The sequence below is a fragment of the Echiichthys vipera genome (genome assembly GCF_963691815.1).
Source record: "Echiichthys vipera genome assembly, chromosome: 22".
Classification (NCBI taxonomy): domain Eukaryota; kingdom Metazoa; phylum Chordata; class Actinopteri; order Perciformes; family Trachinidae; genus Echiichthys; species Echiichthys vipera.
The window spans coordinates 11,385,706-11,399,872 of record NC_139847.1 but is presented as its reverse complement, the minus strand read 5'-3'; the positions used below and the strand labels follow the sequence as shown (position 1 = coordinate 11,399,872).

General features: G+C 38.1%; 1 protein-coding gene across 1 annotated transcript in view; it reads left to right on the top strand.

The window, feature by feature from the left end:
- LOC310964206 (adhesion G protein-coupled receptor L3) overlaps positions 1–13,784 on the top strand; it is a 152,405-nt gene extending 138,621 nt beyond the window's left edge. Inside the window, exons 16-19 of the mRNA XM_083937258.1 lie at positions 1,615–1,783; positions 2,001–2,126; positions 4,897–4,993; positions 11,133–13,784. Coding sequence (XP_083793384.1) covers positions 1,615–1,783; positions 2,001–2,126; positions 4,897–4,993; positions 11,133–12,082 — 1,342 coding nt within the window. The 3' untranslated portion in view covers positions 12,083–13,784. The remainder of the gene's footprint in view (positions 1–1,614; positions 1,784–2,000; positions 2,127–4,896; positions 4,994–11,132) is intronic.
- The last annotated feature ends 383 nt before the right edge of the window (positions 13,785–14,167 follow it).

Here is a 14,167-nt window from a genome sequence, read left to right as displayed (position 1 = left end):
AAAAGGCCTTGTTTTCACACCAAGCTTGATTACATACAAAGTAAATGTAAAGAAACAAGGAGACGCAAATTTGACCCTGCCAACGCGGAATTTGCGTCATTACCCTATTTACTAGTATATATATTATTTCTGCTTGAGCAAGAAATCTGCTTACTGCTGTGTCGTGAAAACCTTGAGCCCATTTAAAGTTGTTTGCTTGTCGTCTGCTTGTGGACGAAGTTGACAAACCATGACTTCAGGCTTTTTACAAATCCACATGGTGATTATTTTTGCATCCTTTTGATTTGTTTATTGCAATTAAATCAAAGCAAAATCTATAACTCAAGCAGCAATGGAAGCGGCAGTCACCCAGACACACTTCCTGAAGAAGGCGGTGTGCGCCTCCAAATGATGTTATGAACGGTGCAGCGGTTTTCTGATGTATCTGACACTTCTACATCAGGTACAAAGCAGCAATAGTGTGGTATTTCAGCCACGGTTGATGGTGGAAAGAAACGTTGTTGGAGCTTACAGCTCTACACTGGCTCCTCTTGCATGAGTAACATGAATAAACACAGATGATCCCAATGTCCTCCTTCGGGCAGGCCTGTGCAAGTACTGCGATGCCAAAGTTAACTCTGTGTTTGGTGTGAACAGAGCCTTAGAATACCTACATTTGCAGATATAAATATCATCCACAAAGAACATAAAGCATAAACCTGGAGGCTAGAGTCTCAATATATTAACAAACCACTGATGTAAACAACAGCAGAGAAGACAGGTATTGTTTATGCAATATTTAATCAAGTTTACCTGATTAATCTGGTGAGCATAATTGTGCTTTGACAATGTGCTACTCAATTTAGAGGCTTCAGAGGGGAACCAAAACTGCTCTAAAATGACTTAATCAACACAAATGGAAGATCTTCAGACATACAGGCTGTTGTACATGACAGATGTTAGTGTTTTCTCCACCTCCTCTACTGCAGCACACACAGAGTCACCAAATTACCAAAATGGTTCAGGTGAAGGAGAAGTGCCACTTCCCTGCACGCATAAAGATTGAGCCCTTTACTCTTAATAGATAATGTTATCAAGAGCATTTATCTCAGTTCAACCTTTCAGCTTGAGTAAGAGTTTACAAGACACTTATCCCAACCCTTGAGTAATAGAATTCAACATGTAATGTACTCATGTAAATAGTCTTCTAATGAGAATGCCATACTTGTTACCCTCTCATTTATATAGACCTCCATTATCGTTTGTATGAATCTGCAATTTTATTATCATCTGTGGCTTTTCAAATAGTCAGTGGCATCGCAGAGTGCAAATAAGGTTAGGAAAAGGTAGACAAGATGAGGACAAGATTAAATGCATTTTGATTTCCCATCAATTTATTCTCGCTTTCTATTGTTGTGCCTTTTCTCACTCTCAAAGAAAAATCTTGACAACTGTTGATTAAATGATACCATGGCTTGAATTAATAATTTGGGGATTTTTTTTTTAATTCAGTGGTAGCACACACTTCAGTTAAAGCTTTTAACCTTTTTTTATTCTCATAAGTTAAAAACCAGCATTTTGAACACATTTGCTTTGTTAAATGGTTTGTAAGATGGCTTTTTGTTTATATTCCAGATCATGGGTGATTGGGGCCATTGCCTTGTTATGTCTGCTGGGCCTGACCTGGGCCTTTGGCCTGATGTATGTCAATGAGAGCACGGTGGTTATGGCCTACCTGTTCACCATCTTCAACTCCCTGCAGGGGATGTTCATCTTCATCTTCCACTGTGTGCTGCAGAAGAAGGTATGGGTTCATTCTTGGGATTCAAATGTGCTGTGTGAAATTGTATAATGTGACATCAGTTGACTGCACAAAATCCATTTCATGCTTCGACAAATATTCCAGAGAAGCATCTCCGAGCGCACCAAGTTAAGGTTGTTACTCTTGGGTTTGCTCTAATTGCACTCTGCAATGCATTCTAAGCATGCATGTGCTGTACATGTGCTTTTATTTAATACAGGTGCGTAAGGAGTATGGAAAATGCCTGCGTACTCACTGCTGCAGTGGAAAAAGTGTGGATAGCTCCATCGGCTCTGGAAAAGGCACCGCCTCCCGTGCTCCAGGACGCTACTCCACAGGCTCACAGGTGCCAGGACTTGTCATGCTGTCCTTTCTTTTCTTTCTTTACATCCTTGATTTACTGCACTTGACAGTATCTTTTTAACCAGGATGAATTTACTCACATTTGGTTTTGGATTACCACTGAATTGTACCTTTTTAAGGCACAATGCGTAAGATTTGTCAGTTGCGGTTTGTAAACACAACATTCGAAGTTAGCCCCTCCTTCCTGGCTCGACGAGGGTAATGGTGCTCCAGTGAGTGAAAGCCAACCGTCAATTCACTCTTGTTTTTGGAACAAACTTTGTCACAATCTGGACCAAATAGCTTAACAAGAAAATCCAGGCAGGGGCAGGCAGTCTGCAGATACAGACACACACACACACTTCTAGTGAGTCATAAGTGATGATTGAGAGGGATTATTTTTGTATGAGTCTGTGCATTGGTTTTTATGAAAATCGTACTCATTGCGCCTTTAAGTTATCAATCTGCGTAGATAGACGTGAGGGCAACTTATTCCTCGATAAAAATCCATGACACCACAGATACCCAGAGATACAGAACTAATGAGAAAATATTTTAAAGGTGACTGCATACTGTAGCCACAGATGACAGATTGCAAGGAAGTACAGCCTACCATATGTCCTTGTTTGGAAGTGATAACAGGAAAATATATTGCTCGTTGAGCTAAACCTTTTCTAAGTACATGAAGTCAGTCTGCAATTCATTTTAACTGAAGCAGACTTCACATTAGCACGGTGACGCTGACTAAAGTATTGCCTCGAGCTTGGTGAGGAATTTGTTTATGCTCACAAATGCAGATTTGTTTTCTCTGCCAAAATATGTGAATTCAGTCTCCTTGTAAAGTGAATTGTTAATGGATTCCTCCCACAGTGACATGAAGTATAGGATGAATTGCCATGATACACTATAATTGAACATTACATCCATATTCTAAAGATTGTGATTTCCTTCCAGTGCTCAGTTATAAATAGTCAAGCATGCAGTGGCAACCCACGGTACAAGCTGGATCCTGCACACAGATCAAAGCATTTAATTATACACAGTGCTTTGACAAGATGGCTCTTACCTCATGCTCATCGATTTATATGAGTAAGACAGAAATGGAAACACTCAGACAGACTTGTTTATTGCTTACACTGAACTGGCTTAATGAATGTGTAATCAGCGAAGTACATTTGAACCCACTGGCTATTAGTGGTTTAAGTTTTTATCCGTTTTTATCCGTAAGTTGCAGTGTCATTTTCAACCCATCTGTGTCTCCAGTGCTGGAGACAGCATGGCGTACAATATGTTAATGAGATTGTCTGTGTCAGTATATGCTCCTGTTAAAATATACAGTATGAGCTGTGTGTCACTTAAGTGCCCGAACCGATATTTCAAAGAGACTATTGATCATAACACATCTGCGTGGGCATTTTTTTATATCAATTTTATCAATAATGATGTTATGATTAAACTTTATGAACAAAAACATGCTCCCTGTCTGAATGTCGTCCTTAAATGGAGATTTCAGGAAGAAATAGCTAAAATCACTGAAAAATGTAAAGATCCCATACTGTAAAAAGTGAGATTTCCATGACCCTTTTTTGATTATAAAGCAGGTCAAGGTGTTTTATAAATACTGTGAAAGTATTAAAATGTTCAATCCACAGAGAAATGCACACAGCCCATATTCAGAAATTATGTCTTTAAATTAGCCGTCAGGACCTTCTTTTTGGTTATGATGTCACAACTATACTATGTCTATATTATATAGAAAGTGCTACTACGGTGCCGTTACAGGTTATTCCTGTGCAGTGACGGAGCAGAGACGAAAGCACAGGGCCTGAAGAGACAGGTGCTATAACAGGGTGTTTCAGACAGAGGGTAATTACAGGTATTATAGACTGACAGTAAGAGAAAATTAATGCGTTTTTGTAACATTAAAGCATGTAAACAATGTTTTAGTGGAAGCCCAAAATACAAATATGAATCTGATAATGAGCATAAAATGGGACCTTTTATCAGCAATGCTTCATGACTTTACTCTTTAACCCTTATCGTATTCATGTTATATTTTGCATGAGGTTCACAATGAATTGCTATTATGGCAGTGTAAAGATGATACTTTGGTGCAATGTTATTATTAACAATAGAAATGGTGACCAAATCCACAGAAATAAGTCATTGGTTATAATTAGCTGGAATTATCCACTAAGTAAAGCATTTTATCAAAAAACACATTACACATCTTTTCACCAAATCTGTCGTCAACTGATATGGAATCCTCTGTCATGCCCTTCTGGCACATGACAGAAAGTAGTCAGTGCTCGGGTTGGATAACCAGACCCTTAGCTTGAGCAACAGCCCATGTGACTCTATCATAATTAACCATGATGAACCCCCTTGGATTGAGTCTTTGCAACTCAAGACACTGATTCTGAGAGCTTGACTGATCACTTTATTATTGACTTCACCCATCCCAGTACTAGTGCTCATCTTTAATTAGAGGTTACTAATCCACAAAGCTGACATGTTTCATGGTTTAAAAACTAGATTATAAAATAGCTATATATTCTTTTGCTTTATATCCCTATTGTCTATATTGTCTATTGTTTTAAAAAGAAAGTGAGTGTATGTTTGTAATAGCACTTCAGAAATGTGCAATAATGCCATGTCTGGTTGATTTTTAAATTCAATTATCCCCCATGTGCTGACTTTAACTTTTCACTTTTATAACTGACTGTTCAGAGTGAATATGCTGATGTGTCTTGACATGTTGTTTGTCTTTGCAGAGCCGCATCCGTCGAATGTGGAATGACACAGTCAGAAAACAGTCAGAGTCTTCTTTTATGACCGGCGACATCAACAGCTCTGCATCACTCAACAGAGGTACTTGGTCCCACATCGTATTTACTTTTAATGATTCCTCAATACACCGACCTTCGCCTTAGACTTTATGACCAATGAAAGATACAGGTTTTTTTTTCTTGAATAATAGTTACAGTTGCTTTCCATTTATTGGAATACAAACAAGCTTTCAAACAAAACAAAGCTTTCAACCACAAACATTGAATCAAGGTAAAGCATTGATAGCATTGATAGTCTTTTATACTCCACATGATTTAAATATAAATAAAATACATGTTTTTTACTCAACTATTAAGTATCAAATTGGAAAAAGTACTTAAATATACAAAATGAAATGCATAGGAAGTGCAGTCAGTAGCTGGGTGAGTTTTTTGAAAGGATAAAATCCTTCTTTGGTGTCACACAGTACTCTTACAGAATCTTTAATTGACATAGTTAACAAAAAATATTTAACCATAATGTATTAGAGAGAGATTTGGTGAAGAGTTAACTTCAGAGTCTCTCAGGTTATACAGAAATAAGATACTTAGAATACATTTGACATCAAGTTACAAATACGGCCCTGGCTGGGATCCATACCTAACACTCCCTACTCATCGCATCTCTTAATGGAGGGCTCGACTTCCACACTGCTTGCTCTCTAAATTCACTCTGGGCGCCTGCTTGTGTAGACACTAATGCATAGTTACAATGATGGATTAATGTTCAACACAGGGAGGATGTGTCAAGATCTCAATAATTAGCCACTCAGCTTAGCACCGTCAACAGATACAGCCTTTACCCATTGTGGACAGGCTGAATTGTGGCGGAAGGTGAGGCTGTAGATTGGGAGTTGAAATAAATTGTACGAGGATCTACCATTACTGCAAAGGAGGCAATAGAAATGATTTACCAAGGATCTGATAGTGACAACACTTGGAAGAGCTCAAGAGTGTGCCGGGATGTGTGGTCTGCCATCACAATTATCATAAGGAACAGATGCAAATAGAATTGCACTGATCCGTTGCTGCAACTGTGTTGTTATTAAGGACTTATGAGTTGAGGGAATTTCTTGCCGATTTGTCTTTTTGATTCTCCACACCCTTCGCACCTGAGAGCCAGCTTGCAGCACTCCTCTGAGAGAGCAGAGTCATCTAGTCATCTTAATAGCGTTGCATGTTCAATTAATCCTAGCATTTGGGCACCACTCAATCAGTGTGCTTTTGGAAGTTGTCCAATTTCAACACATACTCAAAAAATTGGAGGTCTTCTAATTGGGAAATTTAATAGAAATGTAATGGCGTTTATAGAATACACTAATCAGGACAAGCAGTAACAGCATCAACAAATGACTGTTTTTTATAACAACAACGACAACAACAACAATGTATTCAACTGCAAAGTTATAATATACCTAATTAATAAACAAATTACTATTTAGGTTAATGATGAAAGACAAATCTAAATCAGCAGTGCGGTATTTGTTTTAAAATTACAATTAGGATAGTTTTCCAAGATAGAAAATATTCCAACAATAAGAAAAGTAAGTATAAAACCAACTTTTGAGAAGACGGTGAGAGTCACAAGGTAATGTAAAAATCTTTCTTTGCAGGTTTGACAGATTCAGAGCTTTAAAAAAGAACAATGCACTCTGCCAGAGGATCTAATTGTAGTGTACTCATACCTCAGACAAAAGATGTTGAACCGCTCTTGCATAGCACATGCACACGCATGTATCACCCTCATATGTCTTGAATTTTCTTCTTTTGAAATAATAGCACCATATCGTTTTGACAGGGGGGTTCTTGTAAACGGAAAATGAATCTGAATATCAGCATACTTAATATTCCATATAATGTTATCAAGCACTTCAAGCAAATCAATTATTTTTATCAACAGCCAAGAAAAACAAACATCAGGGAATCTGCAACCATTCATGTTTAAGATGACAGCCCTCAAATCTGCAGCTAATCACAGGGCTCAGACTGTGGTGCTGTGGTACTATGTGTTTGGGAAACTGATTCGGGCAAGATCCTGAGAGCAAATATTCACGGACCTGCATTGCATGAACAGTGAATGTTTGTCCAAAGGAGGCAAGGTTAGATAAAAAATAATGACCATCTTGACCTCATAATTCTCAGTTATTTTTGAAACATTGAGTTCTGTAATTCAGAGAGAAGTAGAGAAAAGCAGGCCTCTCATTAAGGAGCTTCAGATCTTGCAGATTGTAATGATGTCTAGCACATTTTATCAGCTCTAGCTAACTCGTGAAGCTAATGTTAGCTTCATGAGTAAGTTGAAAATTATAAATATATCTTACTATTTATTATTTGAAGTAATTTATCTTTTAACATAACCCCTGTTGTAATGATTAGCTTACAACATAGCTAATGTTAGCTTCCACACATGAGAGAATACTAGACAGTTGTTTGCTCTTGAGAACTGATCTATTTTACTTACCCGTTTACTAATGTATTTAGTCAATATTGTCCATCTTGGCCTTGGAAATGACACTTTGTTACAACTGTAGGTAATAAGCTAGTTAATTTAGAGATGCTAACGATTGTATTATAGATCTCTAACAATTTTTGCGCTGATTGTTTTTTTAGTCTTTGCAAGGTTGACAAAAAAGACACCAAAAAACAACTGTACACCTCTTCATCATGTGGAGAAACCCAAAGCTTGACCTATGGATCTTAGTTACTATTGGTTATGTTTGCAATCTCTGTTCAGGGAAGGTGTTTCGCGAACACTCAATTAAAATGATTTGGAGCACATTTTTTCAGTGTTACTTCAGTCTCAGAGACCAAACAATAACCTGAGTGCTTTTTCGTTCTTTCTTTTTGTTTTGTGTCTAGAAATGTAACAGTACACGTGTTATGTTGGCCTTGTCGTTGCTTTTGTAATTTGTCTGTTAACACAAGTATGTTGCCTGAATGTGGAACAGAAAAACAGGCTTAACGGACTAATGGCCGGCATTAACAATGCAATTAACACACTTCCATTGGCCCCATTAGCCATGTCAGTTCAGCTCTGCCACTTTCATGTAGCAAAACCCCTCACATTAATGATCATGTGATCATTTGGATGTTAATGGCTGTCATTGCTCAGCTGCATCTGCCCAACTGATATGTGTGTTCTCTCTCTTTCTCTCTGTCTATATCTCAATTTATCTACCCACCTACCTTATTTCTGTCTACGCTCATGTTCTCTTCTTTTTTTCCTGTCACTCTTTCTCTTTCTGGCTGCTCCAGGGGCTATGGCTAACCATCTTATACCTAATGCACTCCTACGTCCTCATGGCACTAACAATCCCTATAATACATTGCTTGGGGAATCGGCAGTCTATAACAACCCTCTGGGCATGTACAACACACAAGGTGTGCTAGCTTCTTTTCATTCTTTAACATTGTGGCTAGGGCAGTGTTTTTTCATGTCTGCTCCTGGAGAAACTGTGTGGTTGCACATCTTTGTTCCTACCCAGGAACAGAAAGCAACTTTATGATTGGAGTGTTAAAAGTAATGGACTTGCACTAAGCTGAAATGTCATTGTTCACCCTTGAGGGTTTTTACAGGGCTTTAATTAAAAAAAACACTGCTCTAGATTTTTTTGGTGTTAACAGTGAACAAACTATAGCTTTGTCACAAAAATCCTACAGGTTTGTTCTGTTGTTGGGTTTTTCATTGGGGTTGCATCTTGGCTTCTGGTCACGGCTTGAAATTCGGTAACATAAGTTACACTTAAACAAGGCTGTTTGGCCGACATACACATTGTAAAAATGATCAAAAAGTGCCTGTAGGGAGCGGGATACATCCCCAGTCATTTATTTTAAATGTGCTCTAACATTGTCAGTAATGCCTGTGTGCCATGTCTCCTGTCTCTCTGCTTTAACATTTATTTATTTGTATGCTGCTGTTTCACATTGTTCTTCGCAAAAAATTGAATTGGAGCTAATATTTCAATTTTATACACATACATTTATATTGCATCAAAAAGAAAAATAAATCTGGTTTTCTGCCTCTCAAAGACTAGGCTAAATAGTCACTTCAATTGGATTTTGAATTGTAATAATTGCTCATTCATTTATTGAAATATGGGTTATTATGTGACTATTTAGCTTTTAGGGAATGATGGTTTCTCAACATATTGGTCTTTGGCTATAACACCAATGCAAATATTAGATCTGAGTATTATAAACCATCTCTGATCATCAGCCAACAAGAAATATACTCTATTCTGGGATCAGTCTGACTATTGAAATGCTATTTTTCTCTGTGCAGAGCTGTTATTATTTTATTCCAACTCTCAGCAGTCAATATGAGATAGCTGTAACTTTGTGAGTCTGTAAAACTGAGAAACTCATGTAAAACTGAGATAAAAACTCAGAGAGAGCTTTGATCAGGGGATAATTTATGTATGCAATACAAGTACTGCATCGGAGCTTGTGACAGCGGGCTATAATTCACTAACATTGCCATAGATGTAAAAGAAATATCTGGAAGGATAAAAATGCTAATGCATCAAAAGATTTACTGGTGCATTTAATGCTCAAGTACCATTTCCATGTTTTACCCCAAGGATCCTGCGAAAAATTATAGCAAAACTTATTTTCTTCTATATTTGTTAATAGATTGTGTTTTTTTTCTGTGGGTACACAAAATCTGCATAGTGACATAAAACGATTGCATTCCAGAAACATTTTTTGGATGTGTCATCAGCATTCTGTATGTGCACATTTCTCTTCTACCTGTCACTGTTATGCTTATTGTGTTTTCTTTTCTTCTTTCCTTCCCCTCATGCTGTCCCTAAAAGAGCCCTACAGAGAGACAAGTATGGGAGTCAAACTAAACATTGCTTATCAAATGTAATTGACTTTGGCTTTACTTTCTTTTCAATCGATGCTGACAGAGGGGTAATGAAAACAGAATGTCATTCCCTTTGGCAGTAATAGAATTCTTTTATGACAAAAGCCCTCACTATTTCAAATAGTTCTGTTAAAATCAGTTTAAATCACATCCTGAGTTCTACAGCTTATTGTAGTTTGTATAACTTGATGTAAAAAAAGACTTCAGGCATTTTGCTGCTTCTTACAGGCAAATATCCATTGGTTTAGTATCACACCTAACAAGCTAATCCAATTACAGACTTACCTCAACATTTCATAAGGCACATCAATATAAATTGATTTGTATTCTTCAGTGGCTATTGAACATCCTTGCCTTTGTTCATGCACTTGTGTTTTTTATTACTATTCACTTTGATCAAGCAAAAAAGAGTGTTTCAAGGTCTCCGAAAAGAGTCAAAATTTTCAAGAGGTCCAACTTGTGGGTTTGACACTTTTAACGAGCTGGATGGCCTTGTCTGATGTAGTTTGAATCAAAATGTTGCTTTGATGGTATTGGGATAGACTTGGTCAAACTGATAAAATATGAAATCTACATGTTCATGCAACAGAGAGAACAGAAAGTTTCCTTACTTCCAGTGTTGATTGATTCTCAAATGTTTTAACTAATTCATGTCTACAGAGAGGGCTAGTTATGTTCACTTGGACAAAGCAGACATTAATAAATGATGTTTCCAGTATTACAGTGTTACATTGCAATGCTCATATGGGACAATATGGCTGGGGTCCAAATTTGCAACTGTTGCTCTGGTTTGTGTTTAAGTATTTAAGTTTAAGTGTTAAATGCATGGCTATATTTTTTGTCTTTGTTTGAATTTAGTGCATAAGTTTTGTGTTTTTGTGCTGTGCTTGAACTTTGTGTTGTGTGTCACACATATATCAGTGTTTTCATCACTGCCATTGAATAATCTGAAAAAATTAATGGAAAGTGAAATTGTGAAATGTTACTGTTGTTACAAGGTAAGTATATATGATGTTCATATCTGCAGTATATAGACTTTTAATGTAAATAATAATGCTTTGTCTCACCTAATCCAAATACTGCAGGGTCTTTATTTCCATAAAGTGCACTTTATAGAATTGTGGGTGACATAACATGCTGATGGTGCTTGAAGGTCAAAACATATTTCAGAGTTCAATGGCCCCAGTATTTGATAGGTATAATTTGTGTTTGTAAAAATGGCTGACATTTAGTTATTGCAATTACATCCCATCAGATTTCACCCTTCTCATTCGCCCACTCTACCCCCCAACCCAACCCATGTTTGTCATTCCAGAGGGAATCCTGAACAATGCCCGGGATACAAGTGTCATGGATACTCTACCACTGAATGGTAACCATGGCAACAGCTACAGCATTGCAAGCGCTGAGTACATGAGTGACTGTGTCCAGATCATTGATCGGGGTTATAACCATAAGGAGACCACCCTGGAAAAGAAAATCCTGAAAGAGCTCACCTCCAATTATATCCCCTCCTACCTCAACAATTCCCACGAGCGCTCAACTGAGCAGAACCGGAACCTTATGAATAAGCTGGTCAATAATGTTAGCAACGGTGGTAAGGACAGTGGCTACGGCATGGGCTTGGGAATGGGGATGGGCATGAATGTGGCTCTGGGTCTGGATGACCACTCCACCTTTGGTCCGCACCACGACGAAGGCCTGGGCCTAGAATTAATCCGTGAGGAGTCTAATGCCCCGCTGTTGCCCCAAAGACCGCCCCCATCAATGCAGGTAGTGGACAACCTTAACAATCACCTCCACCAGTCAGCGCCGCCACCCCTTCCACTGCCACATCACCCCTTCTCGTCTGCCACCACTTCCTCCTCGTCTCGAAGGAGGATCCCCCAGGAGAACAGCGAAAGTTTCTTTCCCTTACTTATTAACGAGCATAGCGAGGACGAGGGCTCGTCACCCAGGCACAACCACCAGAGAGACTCCCTCTATACTAGCATGCCCATGCTGCCCGGCCTGCCCGACGTGTCTGCGGAATCTGCTGACGGCTCCAAAGACGGCGGGGACGCCAAAAGCCCAGAGGACATCTCGGACGAAGTTTACTACAAGAGTATGCCCAACTTGGGCTCACGTAACCACCTTCATCAGCTGCACTCCTACTACCATCTAGGGCGGGGCAGCAGCGATGGCTTCATCGTGCCCCCAAACAAGGAGGATCTATCTCCAGAAGAGGCCCAGCAGGAGCCCTTGCACCTTGTCACTAGCCTATAGGCCTAACAGTCTCCTGTTCCACCAGTGTCCCTCCCTATTGCCGTAGTCCTCTTCCCGGTGTCCCCTTGTTCCATCAGTCAGTGGTAGCCTTTCTTTTTTATTCTGTGTCCAGAAGACTGAGGCAGAGAAAATGACTGTACTCTCGCTGTTACTGACCAGAAACAGGATAATAATTGCTAGGTATGGGGGCTGATATGTGACTATATTTGGTTAAACATCGGGGGAATCTGTTGATGTTGTGCCCCCCCCAACCCTCCTCCCCCCTGCAACCCTGTGTGGTTTGGCGTGTTTTGTCTCAGTGTGAAAAGAGACAATTACTCACACAGGACTTTTAGCTCTCAGAGATATACTCTGACAGCCAAAATGAACTGCTAAGCCCCAAACTATACAAGTCTAAACTATAGACTTCAACGGAATAAATGGGAAATTTAAAAAAGGACTATTTTATTATACTTCTGTATCTATATTGACTTTTTGAAAGATTTTCTTCCTCTTTGGTGAGTTGCAGCACATTTTGTTTGCTGAAGTGTCCCTTCAATGAAAAAAAGACAAAAAAAACAACAACACAAACACACATTTTGAACAATTACCACAAAGGAATTATTGATTGTATGCTTTCAAGCATAACTGTTCTTTTTTTCTTTCATTTTACTGTAATAACAGTTGTTAAAAGAGGGAGAAAAAAACTAATAAGAGAATTATGAGATATTTCTATGTAATTGTACAGATAACTAGCACTGCACACAATAGTATGCTTTTTTTGTTCCGAGCAAACCCTTTGTCTCTGTAAATGTAGTGGTTTGGAGCAATTTTGTTCTGTTGTGCTGGCCTTTCTGGGTTTCTGGTACCAGTCTGTTTTTTGTTTCTTCTTTTATCACTTTCCAAGAAATGACCATCTAAATAGAAGCAAAATAACACAAAAAATATCACAACAAAACACTTATCGTACAGGCATTTTTGTGCTACATAATCATCTTTGTTTTTTTAAGGTCTATTTGCTGTTTCAGTTTGATTTATTTCCCTTTTTTACTGTGTAGATAGCAGAGCTTTGATTCACAGATTGTCAAGGAGACAGAATAAGTCCAAGTTAATCATGAGGTGTCCCTCAGAAAGGTTCATAGTGCATTCTGCATCTCTATTGGCATTCAGCAAGCGCTTGTGCTTCTTAGAAAGAGAACAAATTGAACATTGATGAGCACTTGCAGGCACTTGTACAAAAAAAGAGAGATGGTTGTTTTACTTATTAAAGAAAGGTTTTGGGGCGAGAAAAAAACTGGAAATGTTTTTGTTTTTCTTCCTTGTGGAGAAAATATATTTATTTATTTGTTCAAGTAATAAAATGGAGGATGGAAGTAAGTTTAGTGACACAGATAAGTTTTTATTATTGGTTATGTTCATGGCTTCTTATTTATTCCTTTTTGTAATGGTTTCCAAGTTGAATGACCTCATAACTAATATTTGTTGTAACAGTGAAACTTGTTTGCCAACAAATAAATAGCTGATTAAGATTTATCACTTAGCTACAACAAAAGTTCTGGTGTTTTGTCTAGGTCTTGGACCTCTTTTATATGGATAACTGTGAAAGACCTCCAAATGATGGAACGATCCATTCTTTTTTTTTATCATCAGTTAATATTCCTCATTAGCCCCTGTCCATTTTAGTGCCAAATAAATTTTGGCCCAGCAACAGTGGATGTGCTCTGTATGCTCTGGTCTGCTTTACAATAGAAGCAGTGATTTCATAAGCTGTAATAAATATTTCAATATCAATGCTGGTGTAACCAATTAATTCTTTGCAGATACTGTTTGTTTCACATGAGTTTGATAAGCTAAGGCACAGACATGAAAGTCTCAGACCATACATCCTGGCAGAGGACAAGAAGAGAGGTGAGTAGTCCTCTATTATAAAGTAACTATTAAGTCACAGTATTTTATTGTTTCATGCTGTAGCAACTGAAACCCAAATTAGTTATATATAATCACAATACAATCAGAATAATTACCCAGCAATAGACAAAAAAGAAATTTGAGGCTTTATTATATTGTTTGACTTTAAAACTGAAAATTTATATGAATAAAAAATGT